The sequence below is a fragment of the Panulirus ornatus genome, chromosome 32, assembly GCF_036320965.1.
Source record: "Panulirus ornatus isolate Po-2019 chromosome 32, ASM3632096v1, whole genome shotgun sequence".
NCBI classification, from domain to species: Eukaryota; Metazoa; Arthropoda; class Malacostraca; order Decapoda; family Palinuridae; genus Panulirus; species Panulirus ornatus.
In genome coordinates, this window is record NC_092255.1 from 12,578,489 (window position 1) to 12,596,666 (window position 18,178).

General features: G+C 40.1%; 1 protein-coding gene across 7 annotated transcripts in view; it reads right to left on the bottom strand.

Annotated features, from left to right (window-relative positions):
* The window catches only part of LOC139759050 (uncharacterized), a 176,247-nt gene that overhangs the window by 78,950 nt on the left and 79,119 nt on the right, over positions 1 to 18,178 (bottom strand). For all 7 annotated transcript variants that reach the window (XM_071680961.1, XM_071680960.1, XM_071680962.1 and 4 more), the window contains one exon: positions 15,976 to 17,742. In XM_071680961.1, the coding sequence (XP_071537062.1) occupies positions 15,976 to 17,742 (1,767 nt within the window). The remainder of the gene's footprint in view (positions 1 to 15,975; positions 17,743 to 18,178) is intronic.

Consider the following 18,178-nt stretch of genomic DNA (forward strand, 5'->3'; position numbering starts at 1 on the left):
GAGTATGTGATAGAGTGTAAGAAAGTAAACTCTAGATTGATATGGGTAAAACTGAAAGTGGATGGAGAGAGAGATGGATGAATATTGCTGCATTGGGAGCAGCTGAGTGAGTGTGTTAGTAGTTTTGATGCACGAGACCGAGTTGTAGTGATGGGTGATTTGAATGCAAAGGTGAGTAATGTGGCAGTTGAGGGAATAATTGGTGTACATGGGGTGTTCAGTGTTGTAAATGGAAATGGTGAAGAGCTTGTAGATTTATGTGCTGATAAAGGACTGGTGATTGGAAATACCTGGTTTAAAAGGAGAGATATACGTAAGTATACGTATGTAAGTAGGAGAAATGGCCAGAGAGCATTATTGGATTATGTGTCAATTGATAGGCATGCAAAAGAGAGACTTTTGGATGTTAATGTGCTGAGAGGTGCAACTGGAGGGATGTCTGATCATTATCTTGTGGAGGCGAAGGTGAAGATTTGTAGAGGTTTTCAGAAAAGAAGAGAGAATGTTGGGGTGAAGAGAGTGGTGAGAGTGAGCTTGGAAAGGGATTTGTGTGAGGAAGTACCAGGAGAGATTGAGTACAGAATGGGAAAAGGTGACAACAAAGGATGTAAGGGAGTGGGGGAGGAATGGGATGTATTTATGGAAGCAGTGATGGCTTGCGCAAAAGATGCTTGTGGCATGAGAAGCGTGGGAGGTGGGCAGATTAGAAAGGGTAGTGATTGGTGGGATGAAGAAGTAAGATTGTTAGTGAAAGAGAAGAGAGAGGCATTTGGACGATTTTTGCAGGGAAATAATGCAAATGACTGGGAGATGTATAAAAGAAAGAGGCAGGAGGTCAAAAGTTCAAGAGGTGAAAAAGAGGGCAGATGAGAGTTGGGGTAAGAGACTATCATTGAATTTTAGGGAGAATAAAAAGACGTTTTGGAAGGAGGTAAATACAGTGCATAAGACAAGGGAACAAATGGGAACTTCAGTGAAGGGTGCTAATGGGGAGGTGATAACAAGTAGTGGTGATGTGAGAAGGAGATGTAGTGAGTATTTTGAAGGTTTGTTGAGTGCGTTTGATGATAGAGTGGCAGATACAGGGTGTTTTGGTCGAGGTGGTGTGCAAAGTGAGAGGGCTAAGGAGAAAGATTTGGTAACAGAGAAGAGGTAGTAAAAGCTTTGCAGAAGATGAAAGCTGGCAAGGCAGCGGGTTTGGATGGTATTGCAGTGGAATTTATTAAAAAAGGGGGTGACTGTATTGTTGACTGGTTGATAAGGTTATTTAATGTATGTATGATTCATGGTGAGGTGCCTGAGGATTGGCGGAATGCTTGCATAGTGCCATTGTACAAAGGCAGAGGGGATAGAAGTGAGTGCTCAAATTACAGACGTATAAGTTTGTTGAGTACTCTTGGGAAATTATATGGGAAGGTATTGATTGATAGGGTGAAGGCATGTATGGAGCATCAGATTGGGGAAGAGCAGTATGGTTTCAGAAGTGGTAGAGGATGTGTGGATCAGGTGTTTGCTTTGAAGAATGTATGTGAGAAATACTTAGAAAAGCAAATGGATTTGCTTTGGATTTATGGATCTGGAGAAGGCATATGATAGAGTTGATAGAGATGCTCCGTGGAAGGTATTAAGAATATATGGTGTGGAAGGCAAGTTGTTAGAATTAGTGAAAAGTTTTTATTGAGGATGTAAGGCATGTGTACGTGTAGGAAGAGAGGAAAGTGATTGGTTCCCAGTGAATATAGGTTTGCAGCAGGGGGGTGTGTGATGTCTCCATGGTTAATTTGTTTATGGATGGAGTTGTTAGGGAGGTGAATGCAGGGGTTTTGGAAAGAGGGGCAAGTATGCATTCTGTTGTGGATGAGAGAGCTTGGGAAGTGAGTCAGTTGTTGTTCGCTGATGATACAGCGCTGGTGGCTTATTTGTGTGAGAAACTGCAGAAGCTGGTGACTGAGTTTGGTAAAGTGTGTGAAAGAAGAAAGCTGATAGTAAATGTGAATAAGAGCAAGGTTATTAGGTACAGTAGGGTTGAGGGACAAGTCAATTGGGAGGTAAGTTTGAATGGAGAAAAACTGGAGGAAGTGAAGTGTTTTAGATATCTGGGAGTGGATTTGGCAGTGGATGAAACCATGGAAGCGGAAGTGAATCATAGGGTGAGGGAGAGGGCGAAAGTTCTGGGAGCATTGAAGAATGTGTGGAGTTCGAGAACATTATATAGGAAAGCAAAAATGGGTATGTCTTAAGGAATAGTGGTTCCAGCAATGTTGTATGGTTGCGAGGCGTGGGCTATAGATAGAGTTGTGCGGAGGAGGGTGGATGTGCTGGAGATGAGATGTTTGAGGACAATGTGGTGTGAGGTGGTTTGATCGAGTAAGTAATAATAGGGTAAGAGAGATGTGTGGTAATAAAAAGAGTGTGGTTGAGAGAGTAGAAGAGGGTGTTTTGAAATGGTTTGGTCAAATGGAGAGAATTAGAGCGGAAAGATTGACAAAGAGGATATATGTGTCAGAGGTGGAGTGAACGAGAAGTGAGAAAGCAAATTGGATGTGGAAAGATGGAATGAAAAAGATTTTGAGTGATCGGGGCCTGAACATGCAGGAGGGTGAGAGGCGTGTAAGGAATAGAGTGAATTGGAACAATGTGGTATACCGGGGTCGATGTGCTGTCAATGGATTGAATCAGGGAATGTGAAGCGTCTGTGGTAAACCATGGAACGTTCTCTGGGGCCTTGGATGTGGAAAGGGAGCTGTGGTTTCAGTGCATTATACATGACAGCTAGAGACTGAGTGTGAGCGAATGTGGCCTTTGTTGTCTTTTCCTATGCCTACCTCACACATATGAGGGGAGGTGGTTGTTATTTCATGTGTGGCGGGGATGGCGATGGGAATGAATAAAGGCAGACAGTATGAATTATGTACATGTGTATATATGTATATGTCTGTGTGTGTATATATATGTGTACGTTTAGATGTATAGGTATGTATATTTGCGTGTGTGGACGTGTATGTATATACATGTGTATGTGGGTGGGTTGGGCCATTCTTTCATCTGTTTCCTTGCACTACCTCGCTAATGCGGGAGACAGGGACAAAGGCAAATAAAATAGAATAAAATATATATCCCTGGGGATAGGGGAGAAATAATACTTCCCACGCATTCCTAACATGTCGTAGAAGGTAACTAAATGGGACGGGAGCGGGCTGCTGGAAACCATCCTCTCCTTGTATATTAACTTTCTAAATGGGGAAACAGAAGAAGGAGTCACACGAGGAGAGCTCATCCTCCTCGAAGGCTCAGATTGGGGTGTTTAAATGTGTGTGGATGTAACCAAGATGAGAAAAAAGGAGAGATAGGTGGTATGTTTGAGGAAAGGAACCTGGATGTTTTGGCAAGTGAAACGAAGCTCAAGGGTAAAGGGGAAGAGTGGTTTGGGAATGTCTTGGGAGTAAAGTCAGGGGTTACTGAAAGGACAAGAGCAAGGGAAGGAGTAGCACTGCTCCTGAAACAGGAGTGGTGGGAGTATGTGAAAGAGTGTAAGAAAGTAAACTCTAGATTGGTATGGGTAAAACTGAAAGTGGATGGAGAGATGGGTGAATATTGGTGTATTGGGAGCAGCTGAGTGAGTGTGTTAGTAGTTTTGATGCACGAGACCAGGTTATAGTGATGGGTGATTTGAATGCAAAGGTGAGTAATGTGGGAGTATGTGATAGAGTGTAAGAAAGTAAACTCTAGATTGATATGGGTAAAACTGAAAGTGGATGGAGAGAGAGATGGATGAATATTGCTGCATTGGGAGCAGCTGAGTGAGTGTGTTAGTAGTTTTGATGCACGAGACCGAGTTGTAGTGATGGGTGATTTGAATGCAAAGGTGAGTAATGTGGCAGTTGAGGGAATAATTGGTGTACATGGGGTGTTCAGTGTTGTAAATGGAAATGGTGAAGAGCTTGTAGATTTATGTGCTGATAAAGGACTGGTGATTGGAAATACCTGGTTTAAAAGGAGAGATATACGTAAGTATACGTATGTAAGTAGGAGAAATGGCCAGAGAGCATTATTGGATTATGTGTCAATTGATAGGCATGCAAAAGAGAGACTTTTGGATGTTAATGTGCTGAGAGGTGCAACTGGAGGGATGTCTGATCATTATCTTGTGGAGGCGAAGGTGAAGATTTGTAGAGGTTTTCAGAAAAGAAGAGAGAATGTTGGGGTGAAGAGAGTGGTGAGAGTGAGCTTGGAAAGGGATTTGTGTGAGGAAGTACCAGGAGAGATTGAGTACAGAATGGGAAAAGGTGACAACAAAGGATGTAAGGGAGTGGGGGAGGAATGGGATGTATTTATGGAAGCAGTGATGGCTTGCGCAAAAGATGCTTGTGGCATGAGAAGCGTGGGAGGTGGGCAGATTAGAAAGGGTAGTGATTGGTGGGATGAAGAAGTAAGATTGTTAGTGAAAGAGAAGAGAGAGGCATTTGGACGATTTTTGCAGGGAAATAATGCAAATGACTGGGAGATGTATAAAAGAAAGAGGCAGGAGGTCAAAAGTTCAAGAGGTGAAAAAGAGGGCAGATGAGAGTTGGGGTAAGAGACTATCATTGAATTTTAGGGAGAATAAAAAGACGTTTTGGAAGGAGGTAAATACAGTGCATAAGACAAGGGAACAAATGGGAACTTCAGTGAAGGGTGCTAATGGGGAGGTGATAACAAGTAGTGGTGATGTGAGAAGGAGATGTAGTGAGTATTTTGAAGGTTTGTTGAGTGCGTTTGATGATAGAGTGGCAGATACAGGGTGTTTTGGTCGAGGTGGTGTGCAAAGTGAGAGGGCTAAGGAGAAAGATTTGGTAACAGAGAAGAGGTAGTAAAAGCTTTGCAGAAGATGAAAGCTGGCAAGGCAGCGGGTTTGGATGGTATTGCAGTGGAATTTATTAAAAAAGGGGGTGACTGTATTGTTGACTGGTTGATAAGGTTATTTAATGTATGTATGATTCATGGTGAGGTGCCTGAGGATTGGCGGAATGCTTGCATAGTGCCATTGTACAAAGGCAGAGGGGATAGAAGTGAGTGCTCAAATTACAGACGTATAAGTTTGTTGAGTACTCTTGGGAAATTATATGGGAAGGTATTGATTGATAGGGTGAAGGCATGTATGGAGCATCAGATTGGGGAAGAGCAGTATGGTTTCAGAAGTGGTAGAGGATGTGTGGATCAGGTGTTTGCTTTGAAGAATGTATGTGAGAAATACTTAGAAAAGCAAATGGATTTGCTTTGGATTTATGGATCTGGAGAAGGCATATGATAGAGTTGATAGAGATGCTCCGTGGAAGGTATTAAGAATATATGGTGTGGAAGGCAAGTTGTTAGAATTAGTGAAAAGTTTTTATTGAGGATGTAAGGCATGTGTACGTGTAGGAAGAGAGGAAAGTGATTGGTTCCCAGTGAATATAGGTTTGCAGCAGGGGGGTGTGTGATGTCTCCATGGTTTTTTAATTTGTTTATGGATGGAGTTGTTAGGGAGGTGAATGCAGGGGTTTTGGAAAGAGGGGCAAGTATGCATTCTGTTGTGGATGAGAGAGCTTGGGAAGTGAGTCAGTTGTTGTTCGCTGATGATACAGCGCTGGTGGCTTATTTGTGTGAGAAACTGCAGAAGCTGGTGACTGAGTTTGGTAAAGTGTGTGAAAGAAGAAAGCTGATAGTAAATGTGAATAAGAGCAAGGTTATTAGGTACAGTAGGGTTGAGGGACAAGTCAATTGGGAGGTAAGTTTGAATGGAGAAAAACTGGAGGAAGTGAAGTGTTTTAGATATCTGGGAGTGGATTTGGCAGTGGATGAAACCATGGAAGCGGAAGTGAATCATAGGGTGAGGGAGAGGGCGAAAGTTCTGGGAGCATTGAAGAATGTGTGGAGTTCGAGAACATTATATAGGAAAGCAAAAATGGGTATGTCTTAAGGAATAGTGGTTCCAGCAATGTTGTATGGTTGCGAGGCGTGGGCTATAGATAGAGTTGTGCGGAGGAGGGTGGATGTGCTGGAGATGAGATGTTTGAGGACAATGTGGTGTGAGGTGGTTTGATCGAGTAAGTAATAATAGGGTAAGAGAGATGTGTGGTAATAAAAAGAGTGTGGTTGAGAGAGTAGAAGAGGGTGTTTTGAAATGGTTTGGTCAAATGGAGAGAATTAGAGCGGAAAGATTGACAAAGAGGATATATGTGTCAGAGGTGGAGTGAACGAGAAGTGAGAAAGCAAATTGGATGTGGAAAGATGGAATGAAAAAGATTTTGAGTGATCGGGGCCTGAACATGCAGGAGGGTGAGAGGCGTGTAAGGAATAGAGTGAATTGGAACAATGTGGTATACCGGGGTCGATGTGCTGTCAATGGATTGAATCAGGGAATGTGAAGCGTCTGTGGTAAACCATGGAACGTTCTCTGGGGCTTGGATGTGGAAAGGGAGCTGTGGTTTCAGTGCATTATACATGACAGCTAGAGACTGAGTGTGAATGAATGTGGCCTTTGTTGTCTTTTCCTATTGCTACCTCACGCACATGCTGGGAGAGGGGGTTGTTATTTCATGTGTGGCGGGATGGCGATGGGAATGATTAAAGGCAGACAGTATGAATTAGGTACATGTGTATATATGTATATGTCTGTGTGTGTATATATATGTATACATTTAGATGTATAGGTATGTATATATGCATGTGTGGACATGCATGTATATACATGTGTATGTCGGTGGGCTGGGCCATTCTTTCGTCTGTTTCCTTGCGCTACCTCACTAACACAGGAGACAGCGACAAAGTAAAATAAATGAAATAAATAAATATAAATATATATGTCTTTTTCTCTCCTCTGTAGTTGGTGTCACAAACACGAAATGTATTTCTTGGTTATACTGTACATGGTTTAGGACTGGTTTTGGACCTTCCAACCCTGATCATATCTCACCTTACCACCCTTTAACTTTTGCAAACCACCCAGATATGATCACTTTTTACTCACTTGTTCCAGGCCTCTCCTCAGCTAATCAGTGACTACCATCAAATTGACATCATTTACCACTCACTACCAGCTTAATTAGAGAACATAATTCTGTGGGATCACACAGTTCAGTTTTACTGCTGTCAGGGCATTTTTCTCTTGCTGCATCAATACTACACTCCACTTAGACAAGGAAGTAAAAGACTCCTTGGGAGCAAGAAGTTCCTCAATAATGCTGTGCTCCTCTTTATCCACAGACAATGATACAGTCTTACTGCAAGTTATTTTTCACCCATGACATAGCCATGAATAGAGTCCAGCAATACCTTTTATACACTTAAGTTATTATTAGACATTACTGTACTATGTTTTCCAGTATTACCACTTCATACTTGTACATCTTTTAGTCTTTGTATCCCTATATACCTTAGTCTAGTTAATGATTGTTTTTTAATGATGTATATGCAGTGAGTTGTTATACTGCAGTAGTAGGAATTACTGAAGTGAATTACATGTGTAAGGATCCCATGTAGGGGGTATTACACCAGGAGTAGGAACTAGAATGGTATCTCAGTAGTATGAATCAGCAATATTGGTTCAAACACTGAATGTGCTAGTCAAGGGTCAAGACCTCCTCACCCTCCTGGGTTCTTTCCTATTGAACTCAGGGATTGTGGCTCAGTGGACAAGTATCTCCCAGAGCTCAGTCTCACAGCCAGGGTGTTGAGAATTATTTGTGGATGAAGATAAGGTCCAGAGGATGGGTTGATCTGCTTATCCATGATGTCTGGCAAGTCTTTTACTTTGACCAATATACCTGAGACATATTGGGGAACTAAGCCATCTCAAAGGATTAAGAGATTTACATAATCCCTTGCTGGACCAAAGTTCTCATTGAAATGGGGTTTACAGAGAGGAATATTTTTTTCACTGAGTGAGCTTCAGTTGTGGTTTCTGCACCTTTTTTGTATTGCTCAATGCATATCAAGATTGTTTCCCTTATCTTTATGGCTTGTTGGGAATGCAAGACAGGAACCAAACTAAAAATGATTTAGGCTCTTGTTTTGAGCTGCTACCTTGAGGTAGTCCATAGCTCATGTACATGAGGCTCCAAGTGTAGTGTGGGGATTTTACCAAGCACGATATCTTGATCCGATTCATTTTTGGGGATTCAAGAAGGAAATGTAATTTACGTATGGGTTAGCCATATATGAAATGGGAAAGTTCCTTAGTCCAGCTAGTATATTGATGATAAGCCAGTGAACTTTCAGTTATAGTTGTCCCCCACAAAGTAGATATGGGCATTCCCCATCTTGCTTCTTTGATACTAGTGTTTGGTAGGCATCAACACATAACATTGTGGTATAATGATGGAATCATGTTTTCAGGTAAGTACATATGAAAAGACTACTCTGTGTCCTGATTCATCATTCAGGGATATAGTGATAAACCAACTTTCCTTTGGTACCATGTCCTGACTAGCCTTTTAGTGATTTACAAGGATACTAATAGGAAATTGGTTAATCATTTATCCTCTTCCAGTTCAGATGTATCAGTCTTGTCTTGTGGATATACAGGATGAAGCTCCACTGAGAGAGTTGAGAAAACTGGTTTATTCTCAACCTCTGGGTAATTTTCTTGTTTGACTTGGGCTTACACCTGGGACCACACTGCTCCAACCCACAAGGGTATTTCTTTTGTTTGTTCCTACTTCTTTCAGTTTTTACAGCAATTATGAGTTACTTGTCTGATTTATTTTTTTGCCTCAGTATGTTTATTCTTTTTTATGTAAAAAAGAATTCCCTCCCCACTGAATTGTTTGGTAACAACTGGGAGTCTCACACTATGGTCAAGGAAGAAGTTTGAGCAGCTTTCTTTTTATGTTGGATAGCCTGTTATTTCCTTTCTTAGCATAGCTTTCAAATCATTGTCTCTCTTACCAGAGCATCTTGGCATCCCTCTGGGTCAATTTTTTTGTACTTAAGACCAAATTATATGGTAGTGCCTGGAGCTGATGACCCACATGTGAAGTGCTTACTATGGCAGCTGCACTTCAAAATGCTTCTTTGCCCATGAGAAGTGCTTCTTGTGTTGGAGGTGGTTTTTGGCAGTGTGGATGGCATGTTCTTTAATCCCTTTTACACCTCTAGATGGATATTTACATATTAAGTTTCATGCCTCAATATCAAGGCCATACACCAAGCCTGGGTGGTAGCAGTGTGCAATTATTTCCCCCCATAGTCACTCATCCTCCAGCCATCCAATGGACATTGACTCTCAACATCAGAAGTTGACCAAGAGGCAGGAGAAGGTTTTCTAGCAAAAGTGAAGTGTTGCCTGTGCTTGCTTGACCTTGACAATACAGTGTCTGACTGGTGTGACTGAGATTTTTACAGACTTAGAGTTTTGTTGTTTAGAAAAAAATATGAATGAATCATACTGATTACAGAAGGAAAGACCTATAATATAAGATTATACATAATAATGATAATTTATAATCAATACTTCAGTATAGGTGAAAAACCACTAAATCATGCTGTGGCAACTCACATGACACTTAGGTATTACTCTTGCACTTTTAAATGCGTTAAGCTGAAACATCTACAGAACTTCTACATCATTACATTGAAAGTAATAGATGGATTTTTTTATGGCATATATGATATTTGAAACTGCAAGGCTAGACGAGCTTTTTCAGCAACTTGGATTCCTCACTTTGCCTTGCTAAGAATAGCCACCATTTGAAATATTAGAGTTTCTCCTTTTTTTCATGGACTCGCTGAACCTTGGGGCCCGCACTCTGGTTACCTCACCAGATAAGAATGCTCTTCGATCTCCCCTCACCCTAATAATGTCTAGGAAGCCAGAAGCTCCTGAAGACTGTGTCTAGATTGAACTCTTCTTATACAGGCTTATTGGTCCTCTTGTCAGGTGCTTTTTTTTTTTCTAGGGAAAGGGAAGCTCTTTCATAGCTTCCACGTTAAAGAGAAAAAATCATTTGGACCAGACCAGCTTAAGAACTGTGAATCTATGTAGGGTCCCACCCCATGCTGCAGGACTCTACCAATCTTCCTTACAACCTTTTTCTTCCTTTAGAGGAAATTTCAAGGCCATGCATCTTACCAGGTATACTCAACATTCTTATACCCCTGTAATTCAAGTATTCATTAATGTTTTCCTTACCTTTACATAAGGATACTATACTGGGATTCTGCCAGTCCTAAGGTACCTCATCATGGACCATACAAACACTGTATAGCTTGACTACCTAATCAACAACTCTCTCACCCCCATTTTTGAGGAACTCAACCTCATTCCTATCCACTCCTGCAGCTGTATCATGCCTAATCTTATGTTAAGCTTTCATTACCTCCTATAACAACAAACCATTTGGTAGACTCTCATTCTGGATGCCACCTTTTCATAAATGCAGTAGTTTTGCTACCCTATCATCTAACATATTCCACAGTCTTAAAATAGTCACTCCATCCGTTTTTCAACTCTTCTTTGTCTCTTCCCAATTCCTTATCTGCTCCCTTTACTGTCCATCTGTCCTCTTGTTCTCCTTACACTGTATACCTCCTCCCTAAACATTTCTTGTTATCCCTGAAATTCATTGGCTCTTTCTCATCCTGTCTATTATCTGCTCTTTTTTTCAGTACACATACTTTCCTCCTGACCTCCTACTGTTTCCTGTTTCACACCTCCCTGTCACTCACACACCTTCCATATGGGTACTGTCCATACACCTCTCTTTTTTCTTTCATTTGCAATTTAACTTCATCATCCCATCCTTTTTCATATGCCCACCTCCATCTTTCACATCTCACACATTCCCTCTGAAAATGTTAATGCTGCTTCTAATACCCTTCAACCCTTTCCTACTCCTTTTCATTTATTCTTCCTGATGCCACTCAATCAATTGATATCTCTCCTCACAGTCCTATTTTCCAAGCTCACTCACTTTTAATACTTTCACACATGCTGTTTTCCCTTTTTCTTATTCTATTTATTTATCATACTTAATCGCTGCTTCCCGTGTCGGCAAGATAGCACCAGGGAACAGACGAAGAATGGCCCTACCACTCATATACACATATATATACATAAACACCCATACACACACATATACATACATATGCATATCAACATGTGGTATACTGGGATAGACATGCTGTCAGTGGATTGAACCAGGGCATGTGAAGCGTTTGGAGTAAACCATGGAAAGTTTTGTGGGGCCTGGATGTGGAAAGGGAGCTGTGGTTTCAGTGTATTACACATGACAGCTAGAGACTGAGTGTGAACAAATGTGGCCTTCTGTCCTTTCCTATTTCATGTGTAGCGGGGTGGCAACGGGAATGGATAAAGGCAGCAAGTATTTATATGTACATGTCTATATATGTATATGTCTGTGTATGTATACGTTGAAATGTATAGGTATGTATATGTGCTTGTGTGGGCGTATATGTATATACATGTGTATGTGGTTGGGTTGGGCCCTTCTTTCATCTGTTTCCTTGCGCTACTTCGCTGACGCAGGAGACAGCGACAAAGTATAATAAATGAATAAAATAGATACATATCAACATATACATACATTTACATACATGGACATATACATATATACACATGTACATTTTCATACTTGCTTTCCTTTATCCATTCCTGTTGCTACCCCACCATACAGGAAATAGCATCCCCCCACCCTCTTTCAGTGAGGTAGTGCCACGAAAGGACAAAAAAGGCCACATTTGTTCACACTCAGTCTCCAGCTGTCATGTGTAATGCACTGAAATCACAGCTCCCAGTCCACATCCAGGCCCCACAGACCTTTCCATGGTTTACCCAGACACTTCACATGCCCTGGTTCAGTCCACTGACAGCACATCAACCCCAGTATACCACATCGTTCCAATTCACTCTATCCTTGCATGCCTTTCACCCTCCTGTATGTTCAGGCCCCGATTGCTCAAAATCTTTTTCAATCCATCCTTCCACCTCCAATTTGGTCTCCCACTTCTCCTCATTCCCTCCTCCTTTGAGACATATATCCTTTTTTGTCAATCTTTCCTCACTCATTCTCTCCATATGTCCAAACCATTTCAAAACACCCTCTTCTGCTCTCTCTCAACCACTTTTTTTATTACCACACATCTCTCTTACCCTTTCATTACTTAATCAAACCACCTCATACTTCATATTATCCTCATGCATTTCATTTCAAACACATTCACCCTCCTCTGTACAACCCCATCTTTAGCCCATGCCTCACAACCATATAACATTGTTGGAATTACTATTCCTTCAAACATACCCATTTTTGCTCTCCGAGATAACGTTCTCTCCTTCCAAACATTCCTCATCACTCCCAGAACCTTCACCCCCTTCCCTACCCTGTGGCTCACTTCTGCTTCCATGGTTCTATCTGCTGCTAAATCCACTCACAGATATCTAAAACACTTCACTTCCTCCAGCCCTTCTCCATTCAAACTTACCTCCCAATTAACTTGTCCCTCAACCCTTCTACCTAATGACCCTGCTCTTATTCGCATTTGCTCAACTTTCTTTCATACACTTTACCAAACTCAGTCACCAACCTCTGCAGTTTCTCACTTGAATCAGCCACCAGAGTTATATCATCAGTGAACAACAACTGACTCACTTCCCAGGCTCTCTCATCCCCTCTCTCCAAAACTCTTGCATTTACCTCCTTAACCACCCTCTCCATAAACAAGTTAAACAACCGTGGGGACATCACACACCCCTGCTGCAAACTGATATTCACTGGGAACCAGTCACTCTCCTCACTTCCTACTCTTACACATGCCTTACTTCCTTGGTAAAACTTTTCTTTGCTTCTAGCAACTATCTCGCACACCATATATTCTTAAAACCCTCCACAAAGTATCTCTCCCAACCCTATCATATGCCTTCTCCAGATCCATGGATGCTACTTACAAATCCATCTGCTCTTCCAAGTATTTCTCACATACATTCTTCAAAGCATACCCCTGGTCCACATATCCACTACCACATCTGAAACCACACTGCTCTTTTCCAATCTGATGCTCTGTACATGCCCTCACCCTCTCAATCAATACCCTCCCATATAATTTCCCAGGAATACTCAGCAAACTTTGCCTCTGTAGTTTGAACACACCTTTATCCCAGTGCTTTTGTACAAATGGCACTATGCATGCATTCTGCCAATCCTCAGGCACTTCACCATGGTCCATACATACACTGAATATCCTTACCAACCAGTCAACAACACAGTCACCCCCTTTTTTAATAACTTCCACTGCAATACCATCCAAACCTGCTGCCTTGCCGGATTTCATCTTCTGCATATCTTTCACTACCAAAACATTCTCCCTGGCCATCTCACTTCGTACACCACCCCGACAAAAACAAACTATATCTGCCACTCTGTCATGAAACACATTTAACAGACCTTCAAAATACTCACTCCATCTCCTTCTCACTTCATCATTACCTCTTATTACCTCCCCACCTGCCCCCTTCACCAAAATTCCCATTTGTTCTCTTATACACATTATTTACCTCCTTCTTAAACATCTTTTTATTCTCCCAAAAATTTAATGAAAATTTCTTACCCAACTCTCATTTGCCCTCTTTCTTACCTCTTGCACCTTTCTCTTGACATCCCGCTGCTTTCTTTTATACATTTCCGTCATTTGCATTACTTCCCTGCAAGTCTCGTCCAAACATCTGTCTTCTCTCAATCACCAACTACCTTACTTCTTCATCCCACCACTCACTACCCTTTCTAATCTGCCCGCCTTCCATCTTTCTCATGCCACATGCATCTTTTGTGGAAGCCATCGCTGCTTCCCTAAATACATCCCATTCCTCACCCACTCCCCTTTTCTAAAATCACAATTTTTTTTCTATTTACTTCCACCAACAAATGATTAGACATCCCAACCAGCTACGTCTTTCAACACATTCACATTAGATACCCTCTCCTTTGTAAGCTAGTCAATTAGCAGATAATCCAATAATGTCCTCTGACCCCCTATCCCACTAACCCACAGTCACATTCAGTGAATAAAATTAGGCATTTGTAAAATTTTTACATCCTGTAGTGAATGCTGAAGCTCCTGTTAAACTCAACTGTTCTCATACACAGTAGTATGTACAAGACAGTCCAAGAGAAATCAAGGGGTATAATACTCTATCCTAGGGAGGCGAGTCCTAACAATGTTTACAACTACTGTTAGTAAATATCTGTACCTTCTAAGTCTTCATTATACTAGTTTATATGAAAAAACTTTGTTTTTTATTTATTCATTATACTTTGTCACTGTTTCCAGCGTTTGCAAGGTAGCACAAGGAAACAGACGAAAGAATGGCCCAACCCACCCACATACACATGTATATATATAAATGCCTACACACGCACATATACATACCTATACATTTCAACGTATACGTACATATACATACACAGACATATACATATGTACACATGTACATATTCAGACATGCTGCCTTCATCCATTCGCATCATCACCCCACCACACATGAAATGGCACCCCCCCTTCCCCACACATATGCACGAGGTAGCGCTAGGAAAAGACAACAAAGGCCACTTTTGTTCACACTCAGTCTCTAGCAATCATGCGTAATGCACCAAAACCACAACTCCCTTTCCACATCTAGGCCCCACAAAACTTTCCATGGTTTACTCCAGACACTTCACATGCCCTGGTTCAACCCATTGACAGCACGTCGACCCCGGTATACCTCTGCTGCAAACTGACATTCACTGAGAACCAATCACTTTCCTCTCTTCCTACTTGTACACATGCCTTACATCCTCAATAAAAACTTTTCACTGCTTCTAGCAACTTACCTCCCACACCATATACTCTTAATACCTTCCACAGAGTATCTCTATCATATGCCATCTCCCGATCCATAAATGCTACATACAGATCCATCTGTTTTTCTAAGTATTTCTCACGTACATTCCTCCAAGCGAACATCTGATTCACACACCCTCTACCACTTCTGAAACCACACTGCTCTTCCCCAATCTGATGCTCTGTACATATTTACATATATACTTATATGTATGTATATTTACTTATTACATCTCTTATACTGTACATTAAACCATAATTTTTTGCTTTCTAAGCTTCTGTGTTTTACCATGTGTATCATAAATCAAATATATTTATAAATCAAATATATTTTTAAATCAAATGAGAAGAGATTCTTAAGGAGTGCTATTAAAGAAAATTTCATTATAACAATACTTTTTGAGATGATACATATGAAAAAACTTAGAATCAGAAGCATTTTCTTCTGATTACACAGCTCGTCAGTAAAGTCCTAAAGACACCATGATGTTAGTTTGTAGGGTTGGCTGAAGATTGTAAGCTCTGGTTTCAGTGCATTAGATATGGTATCTATAGAATGATTGTGTGAAAATGAAGCCATTGGTTGTTTGGATATAGAGAGAAAAAGATAAGGACAGAAAATGAAAAAAGAAGCCATGTTTGATGGATTACATGGAGTTTAGAGTCTGAAAATGCATGACAAACCACTATCGGGCTTTTGAATGAAAGGCAGCAAAAGAAATATCTCGATAAGAGGGTTTCTCCTAATTATTGAAAAAGAAAAATGCTACCAGAAATAGCAAAAGCAAACAACTTTCTACAGAGAGGGTGCATGATTAAGAAGCTTAAAATGTTATGAAGGAATAATATTCAAATTCTGAATAAAACAAGAAGAGCACTTTCTGCAGAAACACAAATGAATGGCGATCTTGAGTATATGTAAGTAATTTATATGATTACTGACAGAGATCCTGCCAGTCAAAAGCACTAAATGATATATGAACAAGGAACCATGTATAAATCAAGAAACAGGGATTCTAGGAGAAATGTCAGGAATGTAAAATCACATGAATTCATTAAAAGTAACCCTACTAACATTGTGATTCAAAATCTGAAAAAAGGCTAATTTAAAGTACATACCCATGGTTTAGAAGCATATTTCCATTTGTATCTATGGCTTTGTGAGTGACGTCTGCGGTGCCAATCTCTTTCTGAATCAGAATATGATTCACTACTACTTGACTCTGATGTAGATGTTCTGTATTTCTTTTTACTTTTGTGCTTTTTGTGTCTCTTCTTCCATACTTTTTCTGTCTTTCTTTTTGATTTTTCTTCTTTTGTGCTTTCTTCATGATCTGAAATATTCCATGGCTCATTGGTGTCACTATGGTGAGAAGGTTTTAACATTTTCCTTCTGCTTGAAGAATGTTTACTGGGAGATTTCACTGTCAAAAAATTATGTGAGCTTTTCCTTGTATTTTGTGAATGTGCTTTTGAAGACATGCTTTCCTTAGTTTGTGAATTGGCTTTTGGTATATCTTTTTTAGTGTTTTCCAAAGACTGAATATTTTCTGAGAGACTTTCAGGAACACTTGTGGCCAAATTCTCCTCAGCAGACTTATCCATCCCAGCACTAGTGCTTAGATCACCTTCTTCTACTGATTCTGCTATACTTCTCTGAGTATAAGAAGCAATACTCTCTTTAACACTCCCCTCCGAATATACCTCTGATTCCACCATCTCATTTATATTTTTGGAGTTATAAGCCTTGGGCCTCACTGAACCTTCTGTATAAAATTCTATGGATGATTTTCTTTGTTGAGAATGAAATACATTTGTTGTAGATTGAGCCAATAGTATTCCGACTGGTTTATCATGGTCGCTGTCATCCTGCTTTGTATTTGAATAAAATAAACTTTTCCTAGAGCTAAACAGCATACTCTTATCTTTTTTGTCAGTACCATGCATTTTTGTCTGCATAGAATCATGGGAAATATCACTCTTGTCAGAAATTAATCCTTTAACCTGTCCAGAATTGGAATTTAAGCTTGTACTTTCATTTCTTATAACAGGGTTAGCTTTATAATGGATTGGTGGATCAGAATCCCTTATAATGGCTTCTGGCTTTTCAATCGATGAGCTATTCTTAGAACTACCAGGACATATACTTTCATATTTACTATCACCATGAGCTTGACTTTCATTGCCTGTTATTTGATCCAAAATATCCTCTACTGTTAATATGTTATCTAAATTTAAGACTTCATCCATGCTATCATCACAGTCTTCACTGAAAGAATGAGCCGTGGATTTCTTCGCATCTAAATGAAACTCATCCCCTTGATTGCTTGTTAAAGATGTTTCATTCAGATATCGAGCCAACTCTTCATCAACTGAAGATTCATCACTAATCATCAGAGCTTTGCTCTTAGAACTGGCATTGTTAGAATATTCAGTCTGCCTAATGGTTGATTTTGTTGCCTTTTTATCAGAATTAGCCTGTCCATCATATTTCATCTCTTCTGCTCTTTGCTGATGGAAGGCATTACCATGGTTTTGTTTATGTCCATCCAAAATTTTTGACCCTGTTGATTTTTTACTAGGACTAGGTTTTTTTAAGTATTTTTGCTCAAGTGAACTAAATCTGTCATCTGTAAAAGTCTTTTTTATGACAAATCCAATGTGTTTCTTGTAAGAACCTACATGAGAGATAGAGCCTGCAACTTCCTTTTTCTGTTTAAGACTTGACTGATTTTCTGTTCTGACTGGAGAACCACTTTCATTAGATAAATGCAAATCATCATCTGATTTGTCCTCTGCCCTTGAAGGATGAGATGATGTGGAGCTCCATGATTGGACATCCTGTTTCAGACTGTATGTCTTTCTGCTTAGCTGGTTCAAGTAAGCCTATTCCAGAAAGGAAAAAACAAAGATTAATTTTTGCTCTAACATGTACTATGAATATGGATAAAATGAATCCAGAGTTTTAAAAGGTAGTTAATGTAATCTGAAAAACATTGTTAGCAGCACTAAACAATACATGAAGCAACATCTATAAACTCATATATTACAGAATGTGCATTTGCAAATACACATGTGCACATGCATGCACACAGTAAAGAGGAAAAAAATCATTGATTTTATAGGTAACAGAGTCAGTTTTCAATAATCTCTGGGTTTTTTTTCATTAAAAAAATGAATAATTTCTAATATTCATGGTACATGAGCTTGGTGAATGAACAGTGTCAGACTGAAATTTTGTGTGAAGGATATGATCACTTTAATAATGAAACAAATTTAGGGAATATCAAAGATAAGCCCAAGCAAAGCTAGGTAGTAGTTG